We start from the raw sequence: 27,881 nt of genomic DNA on the forward strand, positions 1-27,881 counted from the left end.
CGGCCCGCTCGCCACCGCCGTGTGGGGGCCTGAACGTCCGGCTGTGCTCACGACACCGGGCGCGGGATCTCTTCGCGGCGATCACGTCAGTGGATGTGCACCACTGACGTGAGGCCCGTGTGTTGTTGCCCGGGGCATCGTAAGGTCACACCACCGACTGCGCAATATTCGTGGCGCCGCGCCGCTGTGACCCCTTTGTACTTTGTACACGGCGATCCAGAGAACTGACCACTGAATGACAATTGTTTTTGGCCCGGGCGGTTTGGTCATTTGATGGCACTAGGGCTTCGTCCAAGGAAGGAATTATTTTTGCTGTCCCAGTGCTGTTGTGAGATCGGTGGTGTACACCAGTGGGAAACATGTGTCCTTGTCAGAACTGAAATCCCTAAGGCAGCTGGGCCATTGTGGGCTAACTTTGTGATGCCTCGGATCGTACGTGGCCTTAACATGGGCACGCTCCGAGTATGGGGTGCAAAATCCGGTGGGCATTTGGTCAGACGAATCTGCCTTAAATGAGGCTATGTTTTTGAGCCTTTTTGATAACGATGCACACTGCTGTGGCTGTATTTCAGGGTACTGCTTTGGCCACCCGCCACGTGTCAATGACTAGTTAATAGGTTGTGGTGGTTTGTTAGATGGTTGATTGGCTGTGTCCTTATTATGTATAAAAGAACCATTGTGAAGGGTTTTGGCAGTAAGGTGTAGGTAATGGTCGGTGCCTGAAAGCTTGCTTTTGCCTTGATTTTGTAATAACGAGATATGTTACTCGTCTGAACTTTCAATATATTACGTCCGCATTCTACAACGGTTCGTGATTTCGAAAGACATATTGTGCCTCACCTTCGGTCTACGCCAAAATTCTGTTGGAATATTTAGCCCACGAATGGGTGCTTACCTAGACGCCTACCTTCTAATTTATGAGATGTTCATGAGAACATGTATACTGTTCATAACGCTCTGCATGCGCATAGTTTGCATCTCCCACATTGATCACCATGACGAAGATACTGGACTGAATGCGGAGTTTCACAATTGGTTCGCGATGAGGGACAGCGTTTGGAGTAAGACCAGGTGATCGCTCGTGCACCGGTGCCGCAGCGGGCAAGAATGAGAGAGAATGATTTGACTGGTTCACACGTTTACTACCCAGTCAATATGGTCGTCACAACTACCCAGCCTATCACGCTACCCACTACCCAGTCGGCCGTCGGTTTACTACCCAGCCTGTCACAACGTTGCGCCGTAGCTATTTAAATGAAAAAGGGCTCGATCGATCGAAAGGGCACATTTGCATTGCACTTGTGATCCAAGCCATTTCATGCATCACAAATGACAGATGCAGCAAAATGGAACCAATCGCGGATACGCAGTACGAGGCAGTTATAAACTGGGAGGGCGATGTTGGGCTCGTCTGCTGTGTTTCCCTGCACGCGACGGTGCGCTTCATGTGCACCACCGTGCGCTTCATGTGCATGTGCACCGTCACACTGGAGACCCAGTCCGTTCCTGGGGCGAGTCACGTGGTCGACCCGCCGCGGGCTGTAGCTGTACATCAGGGTGGCGTCAAGTGCGTTATGACGTCATATCGAGCTTGTTTTTAGCTTAAATTATGATATTTGCATGTGTTTTCGGGGGGCGGGCAGTGCAGCAGCTAACGGGTCCGCGTCAGCCACTGCGCGTCTGGAAAACCAGAGACGCGGAGTTCGATTCCCCGAGATACCCACCCTTCCTGGCAGGGCGAGCGGCAGGTGACGCCATGTAGCCGCAGCAGCTGAGTGCGTCGTCAGCCCCAATGACAGACACACACCTATGTGTTTTCACACAAAATGACAACAGCACCGCGCCTTTATATTCGTTCGCATCTGGAACACGTGTGAGCATTCACCTTGGCGAAATACTCGCTTTGATCACCATTAAATCGCGCCTAACTCTATGCACACGTCCACCACCTACCATGCACTTAACACGACAATACTTTCACGGTGTCAAAGTTGGACAAACTTCCTCGTTGAGGTATATTTGCATGTTGCACGATAAGGCCTCGACGCAGCACCAACGCCCGATCGTCCATTACCGCTGAGAGGCAGCTTCAACTGTGACGGCGCTGTGATCACGTTAAAGTCAGCACTGGTCGGCATGGCAGCAAATCAACCCTTCTAGGGCTACACGATTCCCGGCTGGATGGGCTACCAGCCTCTAACAATTCACACTGCACCGCGCGCTGTAGTGCCCTGCACTGTGGGAATATACACGAGTGGCTTGATAAAAACCGCCTTAAAGGATGGTTTCATATGCAACACACGGTCTGTCTACACTAGCTATGCATGTTTCAGGCCACTGGTCCCTGCTGTGCAGTGTCTACAGGCATTCCGCCACCCATAGCTCGGGACTGATGATCAGTTGTACACCGTTCAAGTGACAACACTGTAAGCCACGAGGCCGCCGGAAGGTCGTCATCGGCGATATGCTCGACATGGGTTGTGCGGCTCTAGGCGCTCATCACTAGCTGATGGTGGCGAACCCGGAGAGGCTGCCCCGCGCGCTGGCCGTCAGCCAGCGGCGGCCGCCTCAGTGATCAGCGCCACCATCGGGCGGTGGCGAGAAGCCGTACTTGTTCTTCTGCTGCCACCGCCAGGCGGAGGCGCACATGTCGTCGAGCGACAGCTGGGCGCGCCAGCCGAGCTCGCGCTCGGCGAGCGAGCAGTCGGCGTACAGAGAGGCCACATCGCCTGGTCGTCGAGCCACCACCTGCGGAGCGGCGCGGCGCGGCGCGTCAGCCCTCGGTCCCGGGCGGGCAGCGGACATGGTCGCAGCGCGACACGGCAACGAGCGGACGCGCCGTCCACGATCAGAGACCCTGGCACAGCTCGGGCTATCCCGAGGCAGGCTGGTCACAAAAAGAGAGGCTTTCCAATCGATACGTTACTACCTGAATGTAAACATGCATGAGCTGAGTCGCGAGAGACGGGATAAAATTGATACGGAACGGTTCGCCGTCTGCTGTGTTCACAACCAGGCGTCGCTTATCGAAACCGAAACCGAACAGCCAATCCTGTTAAACATTGAGGAAGAATGTGTCGTTGGGTCACCGAAACGCCTGTGACTATGGGCTGCCAGCACAACTGCAGACTGCTGGGTTTGGTTGACTTTCACTGGTAACCCACCCTCTTATCCCGGCAGACCGTTGCCCAAAACCGCATGATGGCTATCATTTAAAATCGCGATAGCAATCTTCATTAGTGCTCCATACCTTCAGAACTGGGAGGATTGTAAACTGTCGACAAATGGCTTCAATCTAAAAATGAATTTCCTATATTGGCTCGCAATCAAGCAAAGCGGCTTTGTTATTTCGAAAAGCACGGACTTGTGCAAGGATAAAACGTACATGAAACGCGCATCACGGCACCTGGCATGTATCTTACCTGGTATTTTATCTTCTGTCGCGAGGCTCTTTGGAAAGCGTCTATCACCTGCAGAACAGAGTAGCCGCTGCCCGTGCCAAGGTTGTAGATGTGGCAGCCCGGTATGGACACCTTGGGCAGCGCTGCCAGGTGGCCACGGGCCAGGTCCACCACGTGCAGATAGTCACGCACGCCTGTCGAGCATATTTCCGGATCAAGGTCAGGCAGTTACGTGACCGGAACACATTTATGCCGGTGGTCTGGAAATGAGTTTGGAACTGGTGTATTGGGCAGTCGATGTGCTGTACCGATTGTCATTTGACGTGTCTGATAAAGCAGGGGAGCTACGTAGCTCGGCTCGTTGTACGCCCTTTTTGCATGGTTCTCAAAGACATCAGCATACGTCATTGCCCCCTCCCCCACCATGTAGATACAGAACACCGCTGCAGGTTTGTGCCCCAACGCTGCGCCCTGGAGCGACTCTGGGGTGACCTCACACGCCGCTGCGTTTGCGGCCATCACCGGCCCGGTTCCACCACTTTAGTGCTACAGCAAAAACTACCGACAGGAGTGCTACGACATTAATTCTGTTGCCAATGCAAATACACATTAGTGCCACGCGACAAAACTGTTACTGCAAAAGTTTACACTCGTCATTACTTCTACTGCAAAACATGTGCAGTCATTACTTCTATGCGACTTTACTTTTGGTGCAAAAACCTATACGCGACATTAGTTATGCTTTAAAAACTTATACCAGGCATTGCGTCTACTGCAAAAGCTTATACAGCCATTGCGTATATACGGCATTAATTTTACTTCAAAGATTTATGCTGTAAAAGAAATGCCTGATAAAGTTTTTGCAGCATAAGTTTGTCGTATAGCACTCACGTAGTGTATGTGTTTTGGCAGCTGAAGTAATGTCGTGTAAAACTGATATCGTAGCACACCTGTAGGCAAGAGCTGCTGTAGTACTGATGTACGTGAGTAGTACTGTAGTACTGTAGTACTTGAGTAGTACTGATGTCATGACACCCACCGGCCCTTCAGGCGACCCCAGGCCCCTGTGTGCGCGGCCGACGCCTGCCTACCTGTGCCGTCTGGCGTGTCGTAGTCGCCGCCAAACACCTGCAGCTGCGGCCGGCGGCCCACGGCCACCTGAGACACGTACGGCATCAGGTTGTTGGGCGGCCCGTTCGGGTCCTCGCCGATGTCCCCCGACTCGTGGGCGCCCACTGGGTTGAAGTAGCGCAGCAGCGTGACGCTCCAGTCCTGCGGCAGCGCGGCACACCCGATAGACGGCGGAGCGGGCCAGGTCGGCGGGTCGGCCGTGCTGGCGACAAGGCTCCCAACGGCTGCCCGAGGTCTCCACGCACCCCGACCCCACACAGACCGGTTGGCGACGTGGACCCGGGCACCGTGGCCGCAGATTCGCCCACCTTTTCGGCAGCGCACAGGTCCTTGAGTATCTCCTCCACGAAGTACTTGGTGCGGCCGTACGGGTTTGTGATGGCCACGCCGGTGGGGTGTTTCTCGTCGACCGGGAGGTACTTGGGACAGCCGTACACAGTGGCAGACGACGAGAATATCAGCGACTTGACGCCCTTCTCCCTCATCACCTGCCGGCGGCCACGAGCAGGTCAGGTCACTGGACTACAGGTCACGGGGTCACTGCTCAGCGCCATCATGTAACATTATATCTTATCTAATAACATCTAGTGGCACAATTAAACTAGTCACGTACGGCTCAATAAATTCGACATCAGTGCAATGTGAACATGTTACGTATTGGTGTAAGCGTCATATCCTACGGTGTGGAAATAGTCGACAAGCCAAGAATGCTAAAAAGTGGCAAAATAAAACACTAACGAGCTCATGTCTCTATCAAAGTTACCAAGTATTTGCATGCCCAAGACGTTTCGCTCACCTCGAGCAGCGTGGTAGTGCCGTTTATGTTGTTCTTGTAGTATTCTAGAGGTTTCTCTACTGACTCGCCCACGGCCTTCAGAGCGGCGAAGTGAATGACTGTGTGGATGGTGTACTGAAACAGGCGGTCACGATAGAGGTAGGAGGACGTGCCCCAAACGTTTCGGGTATATTTAACATCAATCCCATGGCGATGCATGGAGATATCGACTTCCAAATGGGCATTGGTCGCGTCAGTTTCGGGTGCTTTTCTACTCCCACTCCTGCCCCGAATACGTTCGGATTATGTGGGCACGCCTGTTTGCTGTGCGTTTCCAAGGTTGGGTTACTTGAGCGGCACTGCGACACCACAGAGCACTTGTCCATTACCGGCAAATAAAAGTGTCGGGCTAATTACTTTTAACAAACTTTGCTTTTGTTTTCTTTGGCTCGGATTAAGGCCCTCTTGACCAGCAATTGTCGTTCTGGGGCTATATGATTGAGTAGGAAGGTAGGTGGCGGGACAATACCATGACCTTCGTGGCCCACTGCTAACCCTAACTACTAACCCCGCGCAGGGACCGTCCTCTGGGGTTTGTGCGGGCGCTCGGGCGGGGCTCCCGCCAGGGCGTCACTTAAGCCGGCTCGTGGCTGACGGCCGCAGTATGTCCTGCAGCCCTAGAGAGACCTGGGGCATCTTATCTGGGCGTTATGAGGATTAAGAATGAAGTGGCGACTGAAGAGAGAAGGGACCTGAAGATGTTTCCCGGAACTTAAAACGTTAATTAAGGAGCGTTGCCATCATATTTTAACCTGGCAAGATATCCTTGAAGCATTTGCATGTCCCGGGTGTTTTGTTATAATCATAATGTGGGTGCTGAGGCGCCCCTTTCACCACTGATTGTCATCTCCGGTATATCCATGCTGGGCACCCTGTCTCACCAGCTTGAAGACCCTGGTGAGAGCTGATCGGTCCAGGAGGTTTGCCTCGTGAAACTCGACCTTCTTGCCAGTTAACTTCTCCACCCGCTCCAGGCTGGCCGGCTTGGAGCCACCTGGCGGATGGTGAAGAGTTTATGCCGGGAGTATTTTGAACCCAGGCACTCATTCCATTCAGTCCAGTGTACGACACTCTCCCTTCTGCATACGCAGACAGTACATTTACGACCTGTACACAGTCGTCCTTTCTAGAAAGAAACGATCCTATCAAATGTAGTAGATACATAAACTATGTATCATGGTATAACGGCACCCAATAGTGCTCTGACAATGCACATGGTCAAAAAAATAAACATGACTGCAATGCAATGAGTTTGCTGTTCATTTTTACAACACTTACACACCATTGCAACCCAACAATTATTTCATTCGCAACAGGACTCGGAGCTACATTCCACTGTTGGTCTCAAAATAAAACGTAAAATGACTGACAACACTTTCCAGTACAGTGCATTGCAGTAAAGAACAAATCTAGAAAAGGAGCATACCTTTGGCAGCGTTAACGAGATTGTCGATCACCACGACGCTCCAATTGGCGTTGAGAAGCTCGAGCACTGTGTGTGACCCGACGAAGCCAGCACCGCCGGTCACCAGAATCACTTCCGACGACATGTTCACGATGTTCTGGCGGGCAGGTTGGGACAGGGCGCGTCAGATTCTGGTGGGCGGGGTGGGACAGGGCGTGTCAGATTCTGGTGGGTGGGGTGGGACAGGGCGCGTCAGATTCTGGTGGGCGGGGTGGGACAGGGCGTGTCAGATTCTGGTGGGCGGGGTGGGACAGGGCGTGTCAGATTCTGGAGGGCGGGTTGAGGTAATGTCAAGAAGGTTCTAACGCGAATCAGTGGGCCCGCCAGTCCAGCCCGCGCCAGCCAGCTGAACATGACCGCTCCCTGCGGCGAATGCGCTGACACTTAACAATTTGAAAGGGTAGGACGGGTGTAAATTCAGGTTTGTTGTGCTGCAAAGAGACCAAATGGTGTTGCGAAATAAGCAGGACATGCGCCACTTTCCTCTGCCGCTAACCCACTGACCATAATTATTACGACCGCTAATCGTTCAAATCATGGAATGTCAATGAAATCCTTACAGTCGTGAAACCGACAGTTGTCTGACTAAACCTTGGGTGTATCCCCGTGTACGCTTCAAGTGTATCCCGGGGAAAAGATAAGCACCAGAAACGTGCCTTTTTTCGAACGCGTTCTCCCCGGCGGGGCGTCGGCAAGTGCGGCTGTCAGGGGCGCGACGCGACCGCGCGGGGCAGCAGCTGTGAGCGTCGCCCCTGGATGTCGCCGGCTCGGCAGCCCCCGCTAAAGGAATCCACAAGTGTCACGGCAAGTGTGCATTTACGACATTCCGACTCAGCGAGTCCGCAGTAGGGCGTTCGTGCTTTGAAAAGGAGGAATCACAGTGCCTTGTCAGCGATGATGTCAGTGTCGATGTCATGTTAAGGCGGCAATATAGCTCGTCATGCATGGCGAAAACCCGAAACGATTGGAACTCGAAGTCTATCAGCCCACTCAGGTGTGTGTGGCATTGGGCTTTACGACACGCTCTGTCGCTGAAGCTATGTGGCGTCGCTTGCCTCTCAACCTGGCAGGGAGGGTGGGCACCGCGGGGAATCAAAACCCGTACCTATCCACTCATCAAAGGGTGCGTCAGTTGCTTTTACTTTCAAGTGTAATCTAGCCTCGAAGATTGTAAATTCAGCACGATCTAAGTACTGTGCAAGGAGGATTGTGTTTTATTGCTTTGTTCAGTTGAGAACATAATCCCACTTGAAACACCAATGGCCAATGCGATACACCTAAGACAATAAACTGTGCAAGCTTATGCATAGCGTTACTCACAGCCCCGGCGGCAGCTGGACAGTGCAGGGTCGACTGCGTCTGTCTTCCTCCTCAGACGGCCGAGCGCGCGCCTCACACTACGACTGGGGGCGTCCTAGCGTGAGCACGGCGAGTGACCGGTTTCAGGTGGGTTCAAGCGTTTCAGCTATCGGGCGCGACACTATCTCGAGGACCTGGGCCGCTCTCCGGCCATGCAGTGCCCGTCGCCTCCCAATCTGCCCGCCGTGTGCTACTTGTCAAGTGTTGACCGATCAGACGGCTTGATCGGAGCTGACCGGCCGGCCGGCCGTCGCCCTGCCGGTCGGCTGGTGGCGCACGGCGCTCACGTGCGCGGTGCGGCGGCGCCGACGGTACCGGCGGGTCCTCTCCTCACGCCGCGAACCGGCCTTGAATCTGGCGTGAGCAGATCGCCACTGCCATGCATGTTTTCTACTAATATACACATGGTGTCATGGTGTCCATCGATTTCAGGATTAGATAGTCGCTGCCCGTTGAGTGCGAAGGGCACGTGAATGGCATATTCGCGCAGTTGCTGACACCCTGCCGCTGTCACCCTTTTAGATACGCCACCAAGTGGTGTGTCTAATGTCCATACGCGGACAAACACAGATCAAGGTGTTGGTGGTCATTTTCGGTCGATAATAATGTCTTTGTCGTGTCGTCATCACCATGAGGACACTTGGTAACGAATTACTGAACTTCGTTCAGCTCACCACGCCAGCATATCGACGGCCTGTTTCAAGAATAAGACACCTTCGGCCGCATCTCGAACGCGCAGTTGCTCGCCTCCAAACGACATCTTCTGAGCTGGGCGCCAGTGCGGAGCGTGCAGGGTCGCCTGGCCGGCGAGCGGCGCAGCTTACCTGCGCAGTGGGGCCGTCCATCGCTGGCCTCGAGGCTCGGCTCGGCTGGGCGGCAGGCCGCCGGTGCCCACCCGTCCTGACGACGTGGCTCCCAGTCAGCTGCTGATCGACGTCGGTCGGCCACCGGAGCCGGCGACCCGACCCCGGCGCCCGTCCGCCCCGGCCCCGCCCCGTCCCGACCACCGGCGCCGCGCGCGCCGCCCCCTCCCCGGCCGCGCCGGCGCCGGCGTCGGCGCAGGCGCCGCCCATGAAGATCGATGCGGACGCGACGACGGCGAAAATAGACGGACCTTGGGGCTGGGCGGCGAACATCTGAGGTGGCCGGGTGTCCCGTCGGTGACCCGGCCCTTCACTGGTCGGGCCGAATTCACCGCAGCTGTGCTCGCGCGATGCCGCCGAGTAAACGGAATGGAACGGCGCCCGCCTTGTTTGGCCGGATGCGCCGGCTATCTATAGGCGGTGTTTGAGGAGGCTCCGATTGTGTGGTGGCGTGTTGTCGCTGTCTGTGGAAGAGTGCAGGGTCACTGTTCAATGCTGAGGGCGCGGACTCGTCTTTCCCAGCCTGAGCCGCGCCGCCGGGTTTAATACTGCACCGCAGTGCAGCAGCAGTTCTCGTACGGCGCCTTGTGTCAGACTTTCATTTCATTTATTTTTGGATGCTTCTGACTGCAGGGCAGTTAAGACTTGATATCTCCATGTCTATAACTGATATTACTTATGTACAGGCAGCCGCACAATATCTGGCGCTGAGATCCTCAAAGCCTTTTCCACTGCTGCACAGGGTATGGTGCGAGTGAATCCGGGGAGATTACGGTGCGTGAAGGCGTTCGGCAGCGTTCATTACATGACAAAAGTGGTTCTCCTAGCAGTTATCGGAGTGAACTGGAAGACTTGCTGAAAAGGAACAAAGAAAAGGCGTTTGGAGATATACCGAATGTCATGCGTTGCGATGATAACTAATGGGAGAACTAGTCAAATCCGAACTAAAGGATTGCAACGCGGATAATTCACCGAAGTCACAGACAGTTTTACACTTTCACACGCTACATTGAAGCGAATAAAGTTGGTAGCTACCAAACTATCGCATTTTCACAATTGCACAGGGTTGACGAGAATTTTTGGAGTTACTGCAACACATAAGCAAGGATAAATCAGCTTTGTCCAATTTCTGTGTTTCATAGCTCCCACTGTTCTGATCACACCGACTTGAATATGCATCCAAATAAAAGCTATGAATGCATCGTAAGCAATGCATGTACACAAGATGAAAATACAACAGCTACTGATAAAAATTCAAAGTGATGAAAGTAAGGCATAATTTGTGTATTTCTTGCATCGAATGGCGAATATGTCCATGACATGGCTATCCACATCACTTCTCAGGCTTTCTATGGTATGATATCAGCTCTTAAAGGCTGTTCACAGACCGATGTCTGCTTCACTGTTTGGGAAAACCAGAAGTACCTAGGCCAAAGGTGTAGGCCCCACAGGGGCCGCTGTGCTCCGGTTGAACCCTAGTCACATTTGGATCTATCTGACTATTTTTGTGTTTGAACGCTAAAGACACAAAACAAAACTGGACCTCAGTAATATTTTGGGAGTGGGCGCTAGCCCAATAAACCTTTCTGTGACCTCTAAAAAAGGCTTTATACACTAAGTGCATGGTAAGACGTGCGGAGAAAAGTTAATCATGCAATCAATTGTGCTCCATCGTGAATGGATGCAAACCTCAAGCCAGCTATTAGCCATGCGAGCCGTTCAGAATGAATTCGTACAAATGTAGGCGTGCTGCTAATCACAAGTGAGGTGTTTTGGCCCTTGATTTGCTTTGCCCCACCTGCCCATTTCTCTAAATGACCCAACAGTAGTGTTCTGTGTGACGACACCTCTTCGCATTTCGACTGGGTTACATTAATCGCGTTTCGCAATGAAGCGATCTTTCCATCCGATTCCACTTCACCTTTAATTCGGCACAAACTATGGCTTTACCCGGATGAAGACTTGTTCTTCTGGCTGTTGTAGAGATCAGCTCACAAACAGGATGATAAGACAAATGATCCAGAAATGTTGCGATTCCAAAAGCAGAGAAAACGTATCCCTAACAGCTACCTTATCTCAGCTACGTATTTAGCTTCTCTGAAAATGGGCTCCTCCGAAGGACGCAAGCTTCGGCGCTTTGAGGAATGTTTTGGGTCGCTTACTTCAGCGGGATGTTCTTGTTCTAGCACGAGTTCTCTGATAGGCCACACTGGGCGGATGCAAGTTGGAACTTCTTATTACAGAGCCTGTGCACCTACAATAACCCGCGCATGTCGATTTCAATTATCGCAACCTCGGTGATTACAGGACACTTCGGACAAAGACTTGCCTGCTGCAGCTGGTGTGGTGGAGCGTCGACCAACAAACGCCGCAGATTTTCAGGATATCGATAAAGACCATGCCGAAACTGTAGGCCAGAAATCAGTGTGATATGGGCGCTCGCCTAAAAATACGAAAGTACAACGTGGGCGGGCGGAACTAAACTGAAACCACCGCTGGTGTAGACAGGCTCGATGTAACGCAGTCGACGGGCAGACGGGTTTGAAGCGCGCGGCTCCCACGTTTGTGTGTGATGGCTTGGAAACACCTCCATCCAAAGATCACAAAGCTTCGTGTATTTCGATCAGCCAAACAAGACATCACCATATGACGTTTTTAATACCTCCATCCAGATAAAGTTCCCCAAACCCACTTCCGGTCAGTCAAATATGGCAGCAATTTCTCATGCTTTGCCTAACCTTGTCAAGAGAGCCCAACAATCACACAGTTATTGGACCCTCTTGATGACACAAAACAAACCCAAACCATAGGCGGCCCAGCATAATCGACAGCGCTTAAACTCCTCATCGCCGAGTCTTCATTTAGGTGTTGGCTCTTCTGTAAACTGCCGATTCGGGCGGGTCGGTGTTTTCAGCAGTGGTTCTCCGGATGGTGCCGCTCCCAGAACACCCCAACACCAGCCGGGTGGCGCTGCTCGCCGGGTGCAACGGCGGCGGGCCGCGCTGAGCCGGACGCTGCGCCAGCCAGCCGGTGTCGGGGGTCTGCGTATGCCAGCAGCTCGGGGGACGGGGCGGCCGACCCTGCCGGCCGCACCACTGCCGCGACTCGCCGGCACCAGCGGCCGACAGTCCAGCCCTCATTCAGGCCCAGATGAAGCAGCGGTAGCCGCTGCGCGTGATACTGTAGTCCGTTCTGAACGCGATGTAGAGAGAGCGGGCGTTGAAGACGGCGGGGCGGCGTCTTCCGCAGTGGCGGCCAGCTCCAGCCACGTAGAAGTAGTCATACCGGCAGTTGGAGCTCGACTCCAGTCGGAACCGGGGACAAACCATTCGCATGCGCCTGCCGCGGGTGGCGCGCAGGTAGTAACGACAGTAGAAGCGGTTGGGGTAGTTGGACGGGTGGTTCGGGGACTGGATGACGTATTGCCCCGGACGGAGGATGAAGCGGCCGCACCTGATCAGCCTTCGACCGCGATGCCTGTCGAGACCGGTGAGCGAGTCGTCTCGGGCGCCGGCGCCCTGCTCCGCCGCGCCGCCAATGACGGTCAGGTTCCCCGGCGGCGGCATCCTCCAGCCCTGCTCCTTCACGCTGTCGCCAGCGAGCTCGCCGCCGGCCGCGTCTTGAAACTCCTCCCTGTCGGCTGTCAGCTGCTGGTCCGTGTAGAGATCGAGGTCCACCGACGCCTTGGACTGGCTCCATTCACCGGCCAAGCTATCGTCAGATGGTGTCTTCGTGGCCTGGTACTCGACGGGCGAGGCGGCGAACGGCCGCCGCAGCTGACTGGCTGCTGGTCCAGCGACACATGACTTCACCAGGCAGACCGTCACCACCGCTGACAACAACCTACCGCAGTACATCTCGACTGCTTAGTCTGTGTCCAGGCTCCTTACTTCTCAGGCAGACTGTGATGGTGCCTGTGGCGGGGCGGCTTTATACGAGATCGGCCACCCGAAGCAAAGGCACACCAGCCACGTTTTAAAATATTGGATCATAAGTCATATGCTATGCAGATTGCAAATGCGTCATCGCCCTTCAGTCCCTAACACCAAAAACGTGCAAAACAGCGGCAGCAGCTGTGAGTTGTTTTGATCACAACAACCTCTGGACCACATGATGGCCATTATTTCAGATCACACCGACGTGTCATCCAGTGCTGCCGGTGCTCAGGTGTTTTTCGCAGGATCTCGCGCATCTGTGCGTGCGGCCGACGCTCTGTATTAACCAGACTTCCCTGTGGCCCAGTGAGAACCCCAATCGCAAAGGCAGTAGTGTTGTGGTTAGCAGCGCTCTTTACCTCATCAGCGAGGTGTTACTATGAAATGTACGTGACGAGCCCGTATCTTTAGCTTCCAGCTGGCGTGCTGACAGCACTCTGGACCGACAGGAGCCTGAGCTGACCGGGGCCTGAGCCGACCGGAGCCCGAGCCGACCGGAGTCCGAGCTGACGGGAGCCCAAGTCGACAGGAGCCCCCCCCCCCCCCCCCCCCCCCCCCCCCCCCAGCAGGCCGGCGACTCCGAGATTTCCTCCGCAAATAGATGGCGTCTGAAGAAAACGGAGGATTCGAACCTGACGCTTCCTATCCACCAACCGACGCGTCTGATATGCACACAGTACAGATCACATTACAGCCACAGTCTCACACAGACTGAGGCGGTGTTCTGTCTGTCTTGCACGGCCACCAGCTGGTGATGGACCGCGTCCGTCTGAGCAGGACCCACCAGCCCAGCGCAGCCGGGGCCCCGCCGAGATTGGGACCACTTCCGCCGCGGCAAACTGCTGATGGACTGCTGCACAGCTCCACCGGCTTCCATGCAAAGGCCATGCTCTCCCTGAGCACCTGGGACGCTGGGGAGGACGCACACTGCTCCACCGTGCGGTCACCAGCTCCAAGGTTACTCGCCAAGGACGCGTTGGGCCGCTCGCCGGCAGTCAGCTGATGAGCGCGAAGCCCGTGGCGACTGGATACATCTGTGCGCTTCAGGGGTCCTTCAGAGGCCCACATGGACCACTGAATATACTTGCGTTTTCCACAGGGACCAGCATATTTCCGTTGCCAGCGGATAGCAAAGGCTTTTTCACAAATTGTCGTTAGGTTTTAAATATTATGGAGATGTCGATAACGTATTTTGCTTGGTCGCATCGATGTTGTCCGAGAAGAAATGTGTGTGTAGAAATGTGTACCACAAAAATAGAAAGGTCACCCAGCTCATCATGAGAAATAACCTCTCGGCCAAATCTGAACCTTGAAACGAACCAACGCAGTTAGGCATTTTCGTTGCGACATGAGAGATTGCAGACTCCTAAAGCAATTGAATTACAGTGGTGTTACTACCACCACACTTTCTAGGCGGTTGACGGTGCACTAAGCTGACGGTGCTCCAAAAGAGCTCATGAGAAAAAACGCAGCCATAACATCATCCGAGACGACCTCACCAAAAATGCCACCATCATAACATCATCAAACAGGAGAAAACTTTTTGTTCTGGAGGCTGTCACGATCAAAACATTGTCACCAGTACTGAACAAACAAACCAACCCCTTAGCCACTCCTCACCTTATTTAGGGACGACCTTTACTATCAGCATAGATGGTATACCTTACCATTCAGCACGTGTTTGGAAACTCTAGTTCTGATGCTCCCAAACATATCCACCACTTAATATAGGTTCGGTGTGAGTTGACGATCGAACTGAACTTGGTTATGCCTAGTTGTTATACCTAATTTGCTATAACTAACTTTAGCATGCAACCATATATTCGTCGCTTTATATTGCATGTATGTAACTTTAAAAATGGAATGTTTTTTTCCGGAACTTAAGCTGACAACTAGATGACAAACATTTGTCAGCTACGTTTAAGTCTCAATGATGAACAAACGACCATAATCAGAGAAGCTCAGCATATGCAGGTGCAGAAAAAGCTTATTAAGTACGCCTAGGCCAAGGTTTTTAACAGCACTTGTATATAGAAGATATTTGCTACCGGCATGCAGCAATGTATATATATATATATATATATATATATATATATATATATATATATATATATATATATATGTGCATATTGAAGTAGGAGATTTTCGTTATGTGGGAGAAAATCGATTTCTTTACAAGAAAGTCTCTTGGGGCAGCACGTGTCAACAGCAGTGGCTTAAACTTACTCATGAGTCGACCAAACTTAACATGTGACAGCGGGTTTTGTCATTCTGGCAGCATTCGTGTGATTTCCCCCAACCATTATGTGGCCCAAGACAGATGCTCCACAGCCATAGAACAGTCCATACTCCGCCCTGCTGCCAACACAATTGACTATCAGAATTGAGTCCTTAACTCAGTCATTTTCCCTGGGCACCGGAGCGGGCGTGGGCTCAAGCTTGCACCGTGTTGTATGAGGCCAGTCGGGGCCAACCCAACGCGATGCGAGTCTGATTCAGTGTAGACTCCGTTGGAGCGCAATCACGCTGAATCTGCCTCCGACAGCTCAGAACTCGCGTCAGACGTGTGGTCGTCCCTGCCCCACTTGACTGCACGAAGCATCAAGCACCATCCGTAGCCGTCACTAACGGAATTCTCCAATGTGACGTCATCTTCCCCCCCATCACACGACGCCGAAGGATCCGATGCATGAGGACGGCATGGTGGATGAGCTGCACCTAGCCGTGAATTGGTGGTACAGTGGTCAGTGGTGGTACACACACACTTTGCAGCGGCTGGTGTATGCCGCTGGTCCCGTGTGCGACGGGCGCAAACTGGTAGGGACATACTATAAAGACCCCACTGTCTGCACTTTTGCAGACAGTCGCAGACTTTCCGTCTTTGACGAGAGTTCTCTGGTGAGCCGACGGCGAAGATCATCCTACGCCCAAATCGGTTCTCTCTCCCCCCCCCCCCCCCCCCCGACTGAGATCAACGCTCGCGATCCAGAGGGCATGGTGACCAGATGACCAGATTTTGGGCCAAATGGCGAAGGGTGCATACACCCGGTCGCCGACGACACAAGTGTAAAAAGTTTCCTCCTGGTGAGGGTTAACTACCGATGATTTTGTTACGGAATGTTGTTAGAAACGTTTTTAACAGTTAGCAAGCATAGCGAAATACTTAGCGAAAACGGCTGGTGTCATTTCTCGCTCTGATCGTGTGCTGGTTTCCAGGCTCTGGGAGCAAGGATTCTCTTATATAAGATCCCAAACGCTGGCCAGTTATGGGACGTCACACGCCTACATTGCATGATTTATGAGCTTCCATCATTCGTGAAACTGAAATAGATCGTTTGCACACGAACCGCATCTTGCGTAAAAAGGTAGCTGTTTGGCGTCTCCTGATTTGTTGACTCCTTGTTTGTTGCGTCGTGCGGATGCTTTCGTACGCGTTTGACTTGTGTCTGGAGGGTGCTTTGCCATGTGCAGGCTTCCCCCACCGCCCACCCCTCCCCCCTTCCGTGGGCAGACAGACGCACCCCGAATCGCTCTGCATATCGTCCGTGAAGCATTCCCTGTCTTTGACCCTCGCGACAGCGCGGCCGCCCGTCCCCAGGAAGGCTTGTGCGCATCGCCGTAGTCCATGTTCACAACAGCTTTAGCCGGCGGCCAGCGTCATGGGGAAAACCAAGGGAAGGACAACACTTTACGGGACCGCACCACTCACACGTTTCGGTGGGGTACGTTCCCCCCCTCCCCTCCCCCAGCGCGCTCCGCGCGTGCAGGGTGCGTGACGTCGCGTGGGGAAGCCCGACATGCCGTGGGACGCCCGCCAAGGGGACCGCGGCGGGCCTTGTGAGCAATGGTCTTGTTTTGCCGACGCCGGTCACGCTGTTTACCTCGGGCGCCGGAAAGTGGAACCGGCCAGACGCGAGCCCACGAACTGCGACTAAACCCCTGCGGACTGCCGAATCGATTCCAGTTCAACCAGACTGCGTGTAGACTTAGAACAAATTTCTGATTTTGAAGAAGGCTCGCGGAAGTAAAAGACACCCTTCAACTGGTCCTGCTCATGGCGTAAGAAGATGTGGTTTAAGTTCGGATACGTGGCGAATGCATAATAGCCTGCGTAATGCATGCGCCTTGGCAACATAACAGCAAAGCGACTGTGTTGCGTTTATCTGTGCCACACTCTGTGCCCTTAAATAAAATAGGTAAGGACGTTTCTCGTGTCTCTATCCGAGTACACTAATCAGTGATTGCAGTCAACACTATTGATTCATCTCTGACTGCAAGTCATGTAAGTTTACAAAGGACTCAATTTCATCCTGATCGACGAAAACTTTGAAGATACCCGAGTCATCTCCGGCCTGACACGGAGACTAGGACAAGCCTTCCGGGACCATTAAGAGACGGCCTGGTACCCCGGCCGTCGGCCCTGACGGCCTGGTACCCCGGTACCTCGCCGCTGACCCGGGTCGACCCGCTGACCTGGCCTGACCTGCCCTACCGACCCGGGCCGCGATGCGGGAATGAGCCAGCCGGGTCAGCGGCGGCTGTCTGGCTCAGGTGATGGAGCTGGCGTAGACGGGCAGGAGCGCCCTCGCTGCTCGGCAGCGTCACTCTCCGCTCCGATCGACGAGACCATTCACAGGCACTCCTATCTCAAGAGCTGAACATGCTGGAGCGACGCAAAACAACAGCGTCGGATAGTTCGCATGAAATGTCACCAGATATCAGTGTTGATGCAAGTGGGCTTGAATGACGCAAACCCAGGGATGTGGTAGCTTACAAAAAGGCGGGGGCTGAAACGTACGAGATATTCATTAAGTTCACCACTGTCGCTATGGGGATAGTGATAAATGTCTCCCCCAGGGCAGGTGTGTGTGTGGAGGCAAGGGGGGGGGGAGGGAGCAAAGCAGGGTTCACCAAAGTTGGAACGCGCCGCCGCCCGTTACCCTGTCTTTCTATGCCAAAGACAATCAGTACAGGATCAAAACTAGTATCTAAACTAGGTATTCCTCGTGGACTGTGTACTTACTCTCAGGCATCTTAAGGGACTTTCACGTTGGACGATGCGTGACATTATTATCTTCTTCTTTTGCCGACGCCAATTCGCCACACGCGACTCATGGCCCAGATTGTATGGGCGCCAACAAACATTACCACAAAAAGGCTGCGACAAATTTTGGCAATGGCAGACGTAAGAGTCGCGTTTAATGCAGACAAAACATTAAAGCAAACATTCCCGAAAAGAATTATAACTAACACACCGAAGCTGCCTTTTGGCGTTGAACCTATCGAAATTATAGCTAGGTGCAAACATTGGGGATAACGTTTTCTAGAAACTTAACGATTTCATAACCCCATCAACGAAGTAACGCTAAAGATGTAGATCGAGCCTTTTCTGCTTGGTGTCACTCGTCTTACTCCAATTCCACTTTTACGCCAATCAACTCTTATTCCTGTTGAATTTTGTCGCTCAATCTTTTTCGTTCCATTTGTTTCCATTCCATTGTTTCCATTCCTTTCCATTTGACTTTTTGTCCAGACAGCAGCTAGCTCGAGACATCCGGCAGTGCTCAGCATGTGCGCAGCTAAGAAATGCATGTGCCATGCAAAGAAACACAGGTGGGTGAAGGGGAGCTAGGAGGGATCGCCCAAGGACTGTGTTTCGTTGCCCAATGGCACATAATAGCGAATAATGCGTGGTAGTGGGCGACACTTTCACAGGGAAACTATGCAAGCAAGACGGGTCGTCAATTTATTTGATTTCGTATGTATGAGCGTTCGAGGAGACCATGACGAAGTTTGCGTTCGGAAAAAGCGTCGAATAGCAGTTTGCCAAATGCCTTTTAGTGGACTGCTAACTGCCATGTATAAAGCTCTACATGTCAAAAAGACGAATCGGCTGAATGGCAAACTGCAAAATGGTGCCACTGTCTGTGTTTGTGATACACTACTCCCATTTCAGGGCTAGGGGTTCTGAATCTCAGGGCATCGGATGAGGGAGGCGTGTTACGACGGCTGCGGGAACCTCGCATTACAGGACACGCAACGCATCGTGTGTTGCATGTATTCCATTCAGTGCGGTACACCCGCACTCACGCTCCCAACCGTGGTGAAGGGTGAATTCGGTGGCAGGTTTTTGCGGTGCCGACGGTCACTTGTCAGGCATAGAATCAGGCCGATGCGACGCCGTCGGTCACATGTTGTCAGTTTCGGTGTCGGCCTGGTGTGCCATGGTGTCAGACGTGGTCGGTCGTGATGTCAGGTCTTACTTTTGATCCTGCCGCACCTGCTCAGCTCTCGGATGTGGTTTCAACCACTGTTTTCTCATCTTTCATGCAGGGCCATCACAGGACTACTCAGGCGGTCCTGCGTGACGTCAGTCGATCCTGCGGGATATCAGTGTGTCCCGTGTGGCGTCAGTCGGTACTGCGTGACGTTAGTCAGTCCTGTGTGACGTCAGGTCCTGCTTCAGGCGGTCCTGCGTGACGCCAGTCGATCCTGCGTGATATCAGTGTGTCCTGTGTGGCGTCAGTCGGTACTGTGTGACGTTACTCAGTCCTGTGTCACGTCAGGTCCTGCTTCAGGCGGTCCTGCGTGACGTCAGTCGATCCTGCGGGATATCAGTGTGTCCTGTGTGGCGTCAGTCGGCACTGTGTGACGTTAGTCAGTCCTGTGTGACGTCAGGTCCTGCTTCAGGCGGTCCTGCGTGACGTCAGTCGATCCTGCGGGATATCAGTGTGTCCTGTGTGGCGTCAGTCGGTACTGTGTGACGTTACTCAGTCCTGTGTCACGTCAGGTCCTGCTTCAGGCGGTCCTGCGTGACGTCAGGCAGCTTACGTGGCGTCATTCGCCGCCCATGCCCGGGCTGTTGCCGGTGGCTTGCACGGAGCTTTCCCCAGTCCCCGCAGCGCGCCGAGCGTGTGGCATTGCCCTCGTGCGGGCACGTGACAGTGGCTGCTAAATGCTGGCACAGAGCAGGCGCAGATGCTCGCGTGCTGGGCCACATTCAACTTCGATCATACTCATGCATTTCGATAGTGTGGAGATGCATTGGCAATAGACGGAAAGCTTCCGTGAATATGAATGAATGATTTCCCCATTCCCAGCAAGCATAAGAGAGTTTCAGGAAGGTACGAGACCATCGAGTTGATTGCAAAACGCCCGGTCTTCCCGCACTCACTGTAGCAATGAAACGCGAGTCCCACAGCATTTGACGCGTTGCGAACATTTAATTTCACGGTACAGCCCAGCTGCAGCCCACCAACAACATTTCCGATGGGTGCAGTTGCGTGGCGTTGTATGGGCAGCGGGCCACGTTGGTTGCGCATCTAATCCTATTGCCATCCTGTTGGTTGCGAAACGCAGGTGGTCCGTCAACCGTGCCATCGAGATTCAAGGCGGACCGCGAGCAAACCGCGTCGCTTTATTGGTCACAACCTCTTGTCCTCAACTGGCTTCACCATTCCGGCTTTCATCTTCCAGCGACATGACATGCGCACGCATAGCTCAGAATCACAACCTCGTTGCCTGACGTGCGCTAAAAACCTCACATTTTTGCTCAGTGCGTAACATGTTGGTAGACATTTGGTAATGCGAGTCGCGGCATCGACTCCGGTGTGTGGCGTGTCACCGCGGGGCCCCTGGATGCATGATGACGTGTTGATCTCATCTGGTGTCTTGCGACCTGGTGAGCCGACTGCTGTACGGATGTACGCAGGGGTCGTCCGACCTGTCTCTTGTAGACCGCGATAACTACCTGGACTCTCCAGAAAGGTGCAGGCAGCTCTCGTGAGACAGGGTGCTGTAGCGCTGACAGAATGCATTACTTAAGTTCGCTCTTAACAAAGCTTCAGGAAAGCACGTAATATAAGAAACCTATTTACCGAACGCTTCCAGTCCTAAGATACGCCCGCCACGTTTTCATGCGATGACGGTTAACATTGCCCGTAGTTGTTCGGATGTTCCTCCACAATCCACGGAGAGTCGTGTGAACACAGGACTGGGCTGTGACTGGAGCATGTCTGCATCATTCGTAGGCAAATTCCTTTCCCATTCCTGGAAGGCAGAGTGTGACAACCTGAAACAGAAATCAGGAATTAATTAGCTCAGTACCAAAGTAGCGGCCATCCTCAAGGGGCATGTTTTGTTGTAATAAACGCCACTTTGAGCTTACAAATGACGCAGACGACTGGTGGGCACACCCTAAGCCGCAAGGGTGACGGAGGTAGTAGAACAGAGACGGCCCTATAACGATTGAGACATAGCTTTGATAGCATGAATCCAGTGCTTCGGGATTGTCGTCAATCTAAATGTAGGGTGTTTTCACACTCCCACGGCATTTTTTTCCATGCATGCACCAACACTGGAAAGCGACAGAATGCCGTCAAAAATGTCTTATATTTTCACCGCGGCTTATAAATAGAGCAGCCATTTTTATTCCATGCGAGGATTGCAGTACCTGTATAACTACGCACGCCCGCTACCTGTCATGAGTGATACAGCGTTGGTGACGCGCGCAAGCCCAGCAGTCAGTAGTCAGCCTGCCTAACCTGACGCAGCTTTCCGGCTGTGGCATTGATACCAGCGCGAACCGTATTGCCAATGGGTACAGTTTGCAAGAAAAACGGTTGTTCTCCCAGAAAAATGCACGCAGATGGATGTCAGTATCCGTTACTTAACGTTTGTAGATCTCTAGGCCTGTACAAAAGCAATAACATGCTTCCTTTCCGAGCTTCCTGATCGCTGCAGGCTGTAGGCAACCGCGCTTCATAGAGGGTCGTAAGGAAGCTGAGTGTGGCGAAGACCCACCTGGTTTTGTTGTCGGACGCACTGCTCAGGCGGCACTGGATCGCCGTAGCGGACCACGACCGGGTCGATGGGTGCCTCCACCTCCAGCACGCGGATGCTGGGCACGGTGGCTGACCGCCAGGTGGCGGGCTGGGCTGGCCGGCAGGTGGCGGGCCGAGCGGGCAGACTAGCGCGGCGGCTGTTTGCGCCCAGGTCCAGGAAGCGCCGTCGCAGCCAGGCAGGGTCAGGGTCGCCGCGGAGGTCCGGCTCGCTGGCGGAGCTGGCTAACGCCGCCGCTCCCGCCCCGCGGCTGCACCCAGGGCCCGCGCTGGGACCGGGACCGGTGAGCAGCTGGTGGGCCTCCAGCAGGCGGGCGCAGGCTGGCCAGCCGCACATGTAGGCCCACTCGGCGCTGGTCAGAGCGCGCCGGGGGTCCCGGGCCGCTGGGTCAGCACCTGTCACCACATGACAGTTCGTCAGCGGGCAACGCCGCTGTCGCTGCTCTATCCGCCACCGCCGTATGCTGCTGACGAGTTTGAGCGCGATTTTTTTCATACAATATCGCCACCCGACCGAACGATTGTCTGCAGACAGATTGTACCCAGACTTGCGAGAGCTCGGTAGCAGGTAGCTGGAGGTTATTTGGATACTCTGTGTGAGTGTGCTACACATTACCTTTTTCTACAAGCAGCTTTGCACATCTTGCCTTGCCTTGAACGCATGCCTTGATGAGGGGAGTAATGCCTTGCTTATTTCTGGCATCCACTTCAATGCCGTCAAACTTGTTGAGCAATGCGCTTACTACTTCGGCGTGCCCTGGAGGAACGCTCTTATATCAGGACGAACACAGTCTCATTCAACACTGGTTGCTTAAGAGTTAATCAAACAATGGCGTCAATCGAAAAAGGGTTATGAATAATCGTCCTCAGAAAATAACGGACGTCACAAATAAGACCAGCATACAAATCATTCACAATCAAACTGTACCTCTCCGCTGCAGACTAATATGCATGTTCAGGAGGCTGCAAATATTAAATCCACATGCTGTGCCGAAAAGGCTTCCTGGCTATAGCCTAGTCGCTCAATCCAAAATGTCACGTTCTTCCTTCTTCAAAATGTCATTGTTTCACTTCGTCGAACTCCTCATCGGCCAACGTGACTTGACATATTGGAGGGGTCACTTGATGGTGCATCCTGAGTCACGGAGGCGCTATTCCTGTGGTGTCCCGACATGACGGAGTGATCCTTAAGTCGCGAAAGATCACCTATCGATGCGTCCGCGCAAGACTGAGACGAGGCTGAGACAGAGACTGACTGAGGCCGTGTTCTGAACATACCGCTCACTCAGCAATGTGTTTTGACCTTATATGGGGGTCGCTGACTGATGCCGCCGCGGTCGGACCACGTGCACGCCCTAATTTGCACGTCCTGAGTCTGTCCTCACGTGGGGTTAATGACCGCTGCGTTCTGACCTAAACATGGGACCCCAACCAATCTCTCCGACCTCACAGTGGTGTCACTGGCCGCCGTTTCCCTGACCTGGCGGGATCACTGACCTGCCTGGGCGGCGTAGTGCAGCGGGGTGTTGCCGTCGTTGTCCCCGAGGTTGACATTGGTGAGCTTGAGTCGGGAAAAGTCCTCAACGCACCGGCTGCTGCCGTGGCCGCACAGGTGGCTCAGTGGGTCTGGTGGAAATGAGCGAGGTCGTGCTATAGCCTGCTGTGGCTGCAAAGGTGGCTCAGTGGGGTCTGGTGCACCGATCGAGGTCGTGCTATACATAGGCTGCCGTGCCCGCATTGTGTTCCGTCTAAGTTTTATCCACTACCGGTCGTGAAACAGGCAGGCAACTCCGTAATTTAAGGTTGGTATTCCACAAGCTGTGGTCATGTGGCTTACTTTGCCATTTCACTGTACTCTGTTGGCTTGCACTGCAGACCTTGGTCATCAGAGCGCATGGGATTGCAAACGAAACTCCACGTCATGAAAATAGGTGTCAAGTTTATTCTATACATGTATCACATAGGTATGACGTTAAACAATCAAGGAAAGTGGATGGGGCTTCGCCAACCAGGGTCTCCTATTTGTACGGCTGTTCACAGAAAATTCAGAGCCCGTTTTGCGATTGGCAAAACACCCATACCTTCTTTTTAGTACCTGGTGCGCACATTCCAACGCGGGATATACGTTGTATTCCTTTGTTTTGGCACGATCTAGTCAGCTCCAGTTCTTGCTTCTCATTAGTCCCTTGGTGACATTGCCAATAGCGGCCCACCATTGTTTCACGTATAATTTTCGTATCATGTGTTTTGTTTTTGCGTGTTTTTTCTAAATTATCCATATCTCGCTTTTGGGCGGCTACCTCATGCAGCCTTATGTATGTCATGGTGGCGCCGGGTTATTTTTCCATGTCGTTGTCTACGAACAATTTGACTCTTTTAGGCCTTAATGCGGCTAGGAAGGGTCGCAAGCGAGAATGAGGGGCCGGGGCAGAAGATGACTTCCCCTAAAGATGCCGTTTTGGAAACCTCGTCGAATCATGATGAATGTAACCAAATGTTTGACCTTAGGTCGATTTGAGGTCACTGGGTATCACAAAAGGTAAAAAAACGGTCGCTCCGTTATGTGCTATGCCATCACGTCAAGACGGATATTGAGGGCAGGGAAACAACGTTAAGACTGTGAGGAGCCCATTCCGATCATTTCTGCTCCCACCGTGTAGGAGTGTGATATCAGGCTACCGTTTAAAACTGGTTTACCAGTGGCCTGCACGAATAATACTTTACTCCTCCATGTGCCTCTGGATACGTTCATCTTAGTAGGTGCAACCGTTTGTGAGAAGCATTTCGACATAAAAATGTAATGTCAGATTGTCATAGAGATTCATCTGAGGTCAACTTAGCTCAAAGCTACAAACCCATCCAAATGAAACAATTTGAAGCACTAACCGGGTTTATGCGACCAGAAAAGTGTTTTTCTGTAGTCAGAAGAAGTGCATTGTACATCTACAGGTACTCAAGATTGCATAGCTGATGTCTACTATACACAGTTTCTTCGACGCCGACAGCATATTTGTAACGAAGTAAGAGCGGGTATGCTGGTACATGAAATTAGACGTCATCGGCTTCACAAACACGATAAGGTGGGGGGGGGGGGGGGGGGTTACTCGCGGCGCACTCGCTCATTTGATCTGTGCTACTGGCAACATAGGTCATTTACCTTGGATAACCTCATATGACCTTGCATGCTCTCACATAATTATTGTGACCTCATTGTGCATAAGAATAGCATCACAACATGCTTTCAGTCGAGCGTTCAAATTCGGCGTCCAAAATTGCCTTTGAGGGCAACTTTTACTGCATATTCTAAGCTTAGCATGTGTTTTGCAGTAAGTATCAGTGGGGTAAGATCATGACCTGGGCCAAGGTCATGTGCTCTGTGTTCACATGATGGTTGTGTATGTTAGGTGAGCATTTTTTCTTTGCATACAAACTCCAAAAAAGTACACAAAAATACACACAAATTTGCATGGTTTACGAAAAATAGCAAAAATATACTTGGACCTCAGGTCACTAAATTCACATATTCCCCCCAAAAAAATGGAATATAAGCAGGGCTGGTAGGCGCTACGATATTCTCTTACTACGAGTTTGAATGATGGTAGATAAGCCACAACAAGTTGTCATCAATTTTTTTAGAGGCTGACTTCTTTGATGTGACCTAGGTCACGGCTCTTGCTATACCAAAACTTCTAGTCTGTTCAAAGGATGTCAGATTGAGCGATAAATAGGTGCTCAAAATTTCGTGCTTCTGCACGCGTTTATTTTTTTACCTGTGCTCGAAAAAACTGCAATGGGAAGTCAACTCCCCGGCCAGGCGCGGTTTAAAGGGAATGTTTCACGTTTGCGTATACGGCGAAATTGCTTCACTTCTAACTTTCGGGATTCTTTTAAGCCTTAAAGACTGCTATAGACAAAACAATTTCATTGTTTAGTACAGATGCTGTTCAGCGTGTCATCGTTTGATTACGTCGTGGAGCGTCTTTACCGCGTCAAGCCACTGTTGGACTGGTCGTGTCAAGTTGGGTATCCGGACCCTGGGATTCAAGTTCCAGTCTCGTTCCCGTCATAACTCGTACCAATGCCCACTCTTCCTGCATTAGGTGGCACAAAACGTGATACGTGATCGTGACATTATCGTGGACTTGACAAAGCGTAATCGAAATTTGCGCTAGATGCACCATAATTGGTTGGGGTCCATCTGAAGTTTGATGATACCGGAAGTTTTACCGATGTACGCCAGACACGGATACCTCGATGATCGTGTTTGGTATTGACCATGAACATTGCGCGATCGTTGAGGTGACAGTATTCGCTTGACCTTTCTATGGCGTCATGTATCCTTTGATGACCCTGAAATAGTCTGCCCAACTTCGCGGGCGTCAAGCTCAGAAACAAGAGTTCTTCAAAAGGACTGTGAAATGTGCGGAATGATTTTAAAGATGGCTGTCTTAGTTAAACAAGTGATATAAATGTGAAACACCCCCTTTAACACGTCCCAGGGGCCCTTCACCTTGGTGTCGGGCTCCCTTCGCTCGTGCGGAGGGCCCTACGCTGATGTTTTGATCTCATAAGTAACGTAACGAGGTCTTCGATGCTCAGAGACCCTCTGGATTGGTCTAACTCTCTTTTCATGTGCTCTCATTGCTGGTGGAGTCTGCACTCTTTCATTTCTCGGAGTCCTCTCTGTGAAACTGTTCCGGCTCTCTTGATCGCTCATGGGCCCACCAGTAGCCTTTCTCACAAAGAGTTGTTACAAATAGTTTGTATTTGTAAGTTGTAATTTAGAATGTACAAACTACAACTTCCAGCTGTTTCATAAAACTAACGAAGGTTGTAGAATTCTAGTTGTAAAATTCTGCGCCGTGTGTAATTTCTCAACGCTGGCCAATCTCAATCTCAATCTCAGTCTGGCCAATCTCACTGGCCTTACCAAGGACGTAAAAAAGTACGTCTGACCGTTTTTTAGCACCCCATACGCCCAACACTGACGTGACGTCACTGGAGTCTTGCCACAGCGAGACCAGCGCGCAACTCCGCACGATGCATATTACGATCTGGAGATTTGCGTTTCCGTTGGGTACAGCTGCATTGCATGTCAAATTTGCTGGGAAAGCCACCCTTTCTATCACCCGTTCGATGGTGTCATTTCGACAAGGACCAGCAAAGCACCCAGCTTCTGCCAAACTTAAGTGTTATAGCACCTTACTAAAAAGAATAACATTCAATTAGATGAATGTAGCGTGTGGTGCGCTTCTGTCACTTATATTTACAGGCAGCATTCTGGACCGACCTAACTCTGGACCGCACCTGGCCGTCCCTGCTCCAAGTCTGCGGCCGCCCTGACCCGCACACGCGACCGCGGCCGGGTCAGGTGGTCAATGGCCCGGAGGCGTGAACACGGCCGGCCGCGCCGGTTAAACGCTGACCGGGCCGACTGAATGTCCGGGAACCCATTGACCACCTCACTGACCATCTCATTCTAACATGCCACTGCCAAAATCACTTCAGAGGCATGTAAAATCTGCATTATTTACATGTTAAGGATGCAGCAGCATTATATCTAGTTCTACTTCAGGTGGCATTATATGCCTATGTGCAGACCCTGGTTTACTTCGGTCATGTATATTCAGTCAGCTCTCCTGAGCCAACTTAACACCCCGCCGTGAGGGCAGGGGCACCCGCACCCGGCTGTCGCTGCCCCCATTCTCGGGTCGCCCTGGCCCCCACACGCGACCTCGGCCAGGTCACGTGGTCAGTGGCCCGGAGGCATGGACCCAGCCGGCCACTCCCGTTAACCGCTGGCCGAGCTGCCTGAATGCCGGCCCGGGAGCCCACTGCTAATAGCCTACTACATACGGACAAGATGAAGCTAACTGAAAACAGCCAAAAGTTTACAGAGTAGGCAGAGCAACGTGAGATCTCACCTGTGTCAAATTTTGGTGTCCCTAGGTCGTGAATTTTAAGTCAAATAAGTTCAAGAGAGGTCAAACATCGGATCGGTATTCAAAGCGCCCTCAGATCGCTCCACGAAACCAGCCTTGATCTAGATACC

At 52.5% G+C, this 27,881-nt stretch overlaps 1 protein-coding gene and 1 long non-coding RNA gene across 3 annotated transcripts; both read right to left on the reverse strand.

The window, feature by feature from the left end:
* Window positions 1–2,261: 2,261 nt before the first annotated feature.
* LOC119099264 (UDP-glucose 4-epimerase) lies at window positions 2,262–9,167 on the reverse strand. Of its 2 annotated transcripts, none has more exons than XM_037222386.1 (8): window positions 9,016–9,167; window positions 6,794–6,929; window positions 6,249–6,361; window positions 5,329–5,442; window positions 4,841–5,020; window positions 4,493–4,673; window positions 3,423–3,595; window positions 2,262–2,748 (listed from the first exon to the last, which is right to left on the reverse strand). In XM_037222386.1, the coding sequence occupies exons 1-8, from the start codon at window positions 9,034–9,036 to the stop codon at window positions 2,569–2,571; spliced, it is 1,098 nt and encodes a 365-aa protein (XP_037078281.1). In that variant the 5' UTR covers window positions 9,037–9,167; the 3' UTR covers window positions 2,262–2,568. The 2 variants fall into 2 exon arrangements, with proteins under 2 accessions (XP_037078281.1, XP_037078282.1); XM_037222387.1 differs by lacking the exon at window positions 9,016–9,167 and adding an exon at window positions 8,153–8,174.
* Window positions 9,168–22,116: 12,949 nt separating this feature from the next.
* On the reverse strand, window positions 22,117–23,397 carry LOC119099266 (uncharacterized). Its single transcript, XR_005094333.1, has 3 exons — window positions 23,327–23,397; window positions 22,446–22,586; window positions 22,117–22,225 (listed from the first exon to the last, which is right to left on the reverse strand). It is a non-coding gene; the product is annotated as an uncharacterized LOC119099266 (long non-coding RNA).
* Between the last annotated feature and the right edge of the window lie 4,484 nt (window positions 23,398–27,881).

This window comes from Pollicipes pollicipes, unplaced genomic scaffold (genome assembly GCF_011947565.3).
Source record: "Pollicipes pollicipes isolate AB1234 unplaced genomic scaffold, Ppol_2.1 Scaffold_4740;HRSCAF=5597_pilon_pilon_pilon, whole genome shotgun sequence".
NCBI classification, from domain to species: domain Eukaryota; kingdom Metazoa; phylum Arthropoda; class Thecostraca; order Pollicipedomorpha; family Pollicipedidae; genus Pollicipes; species Pollicipes pollicipes.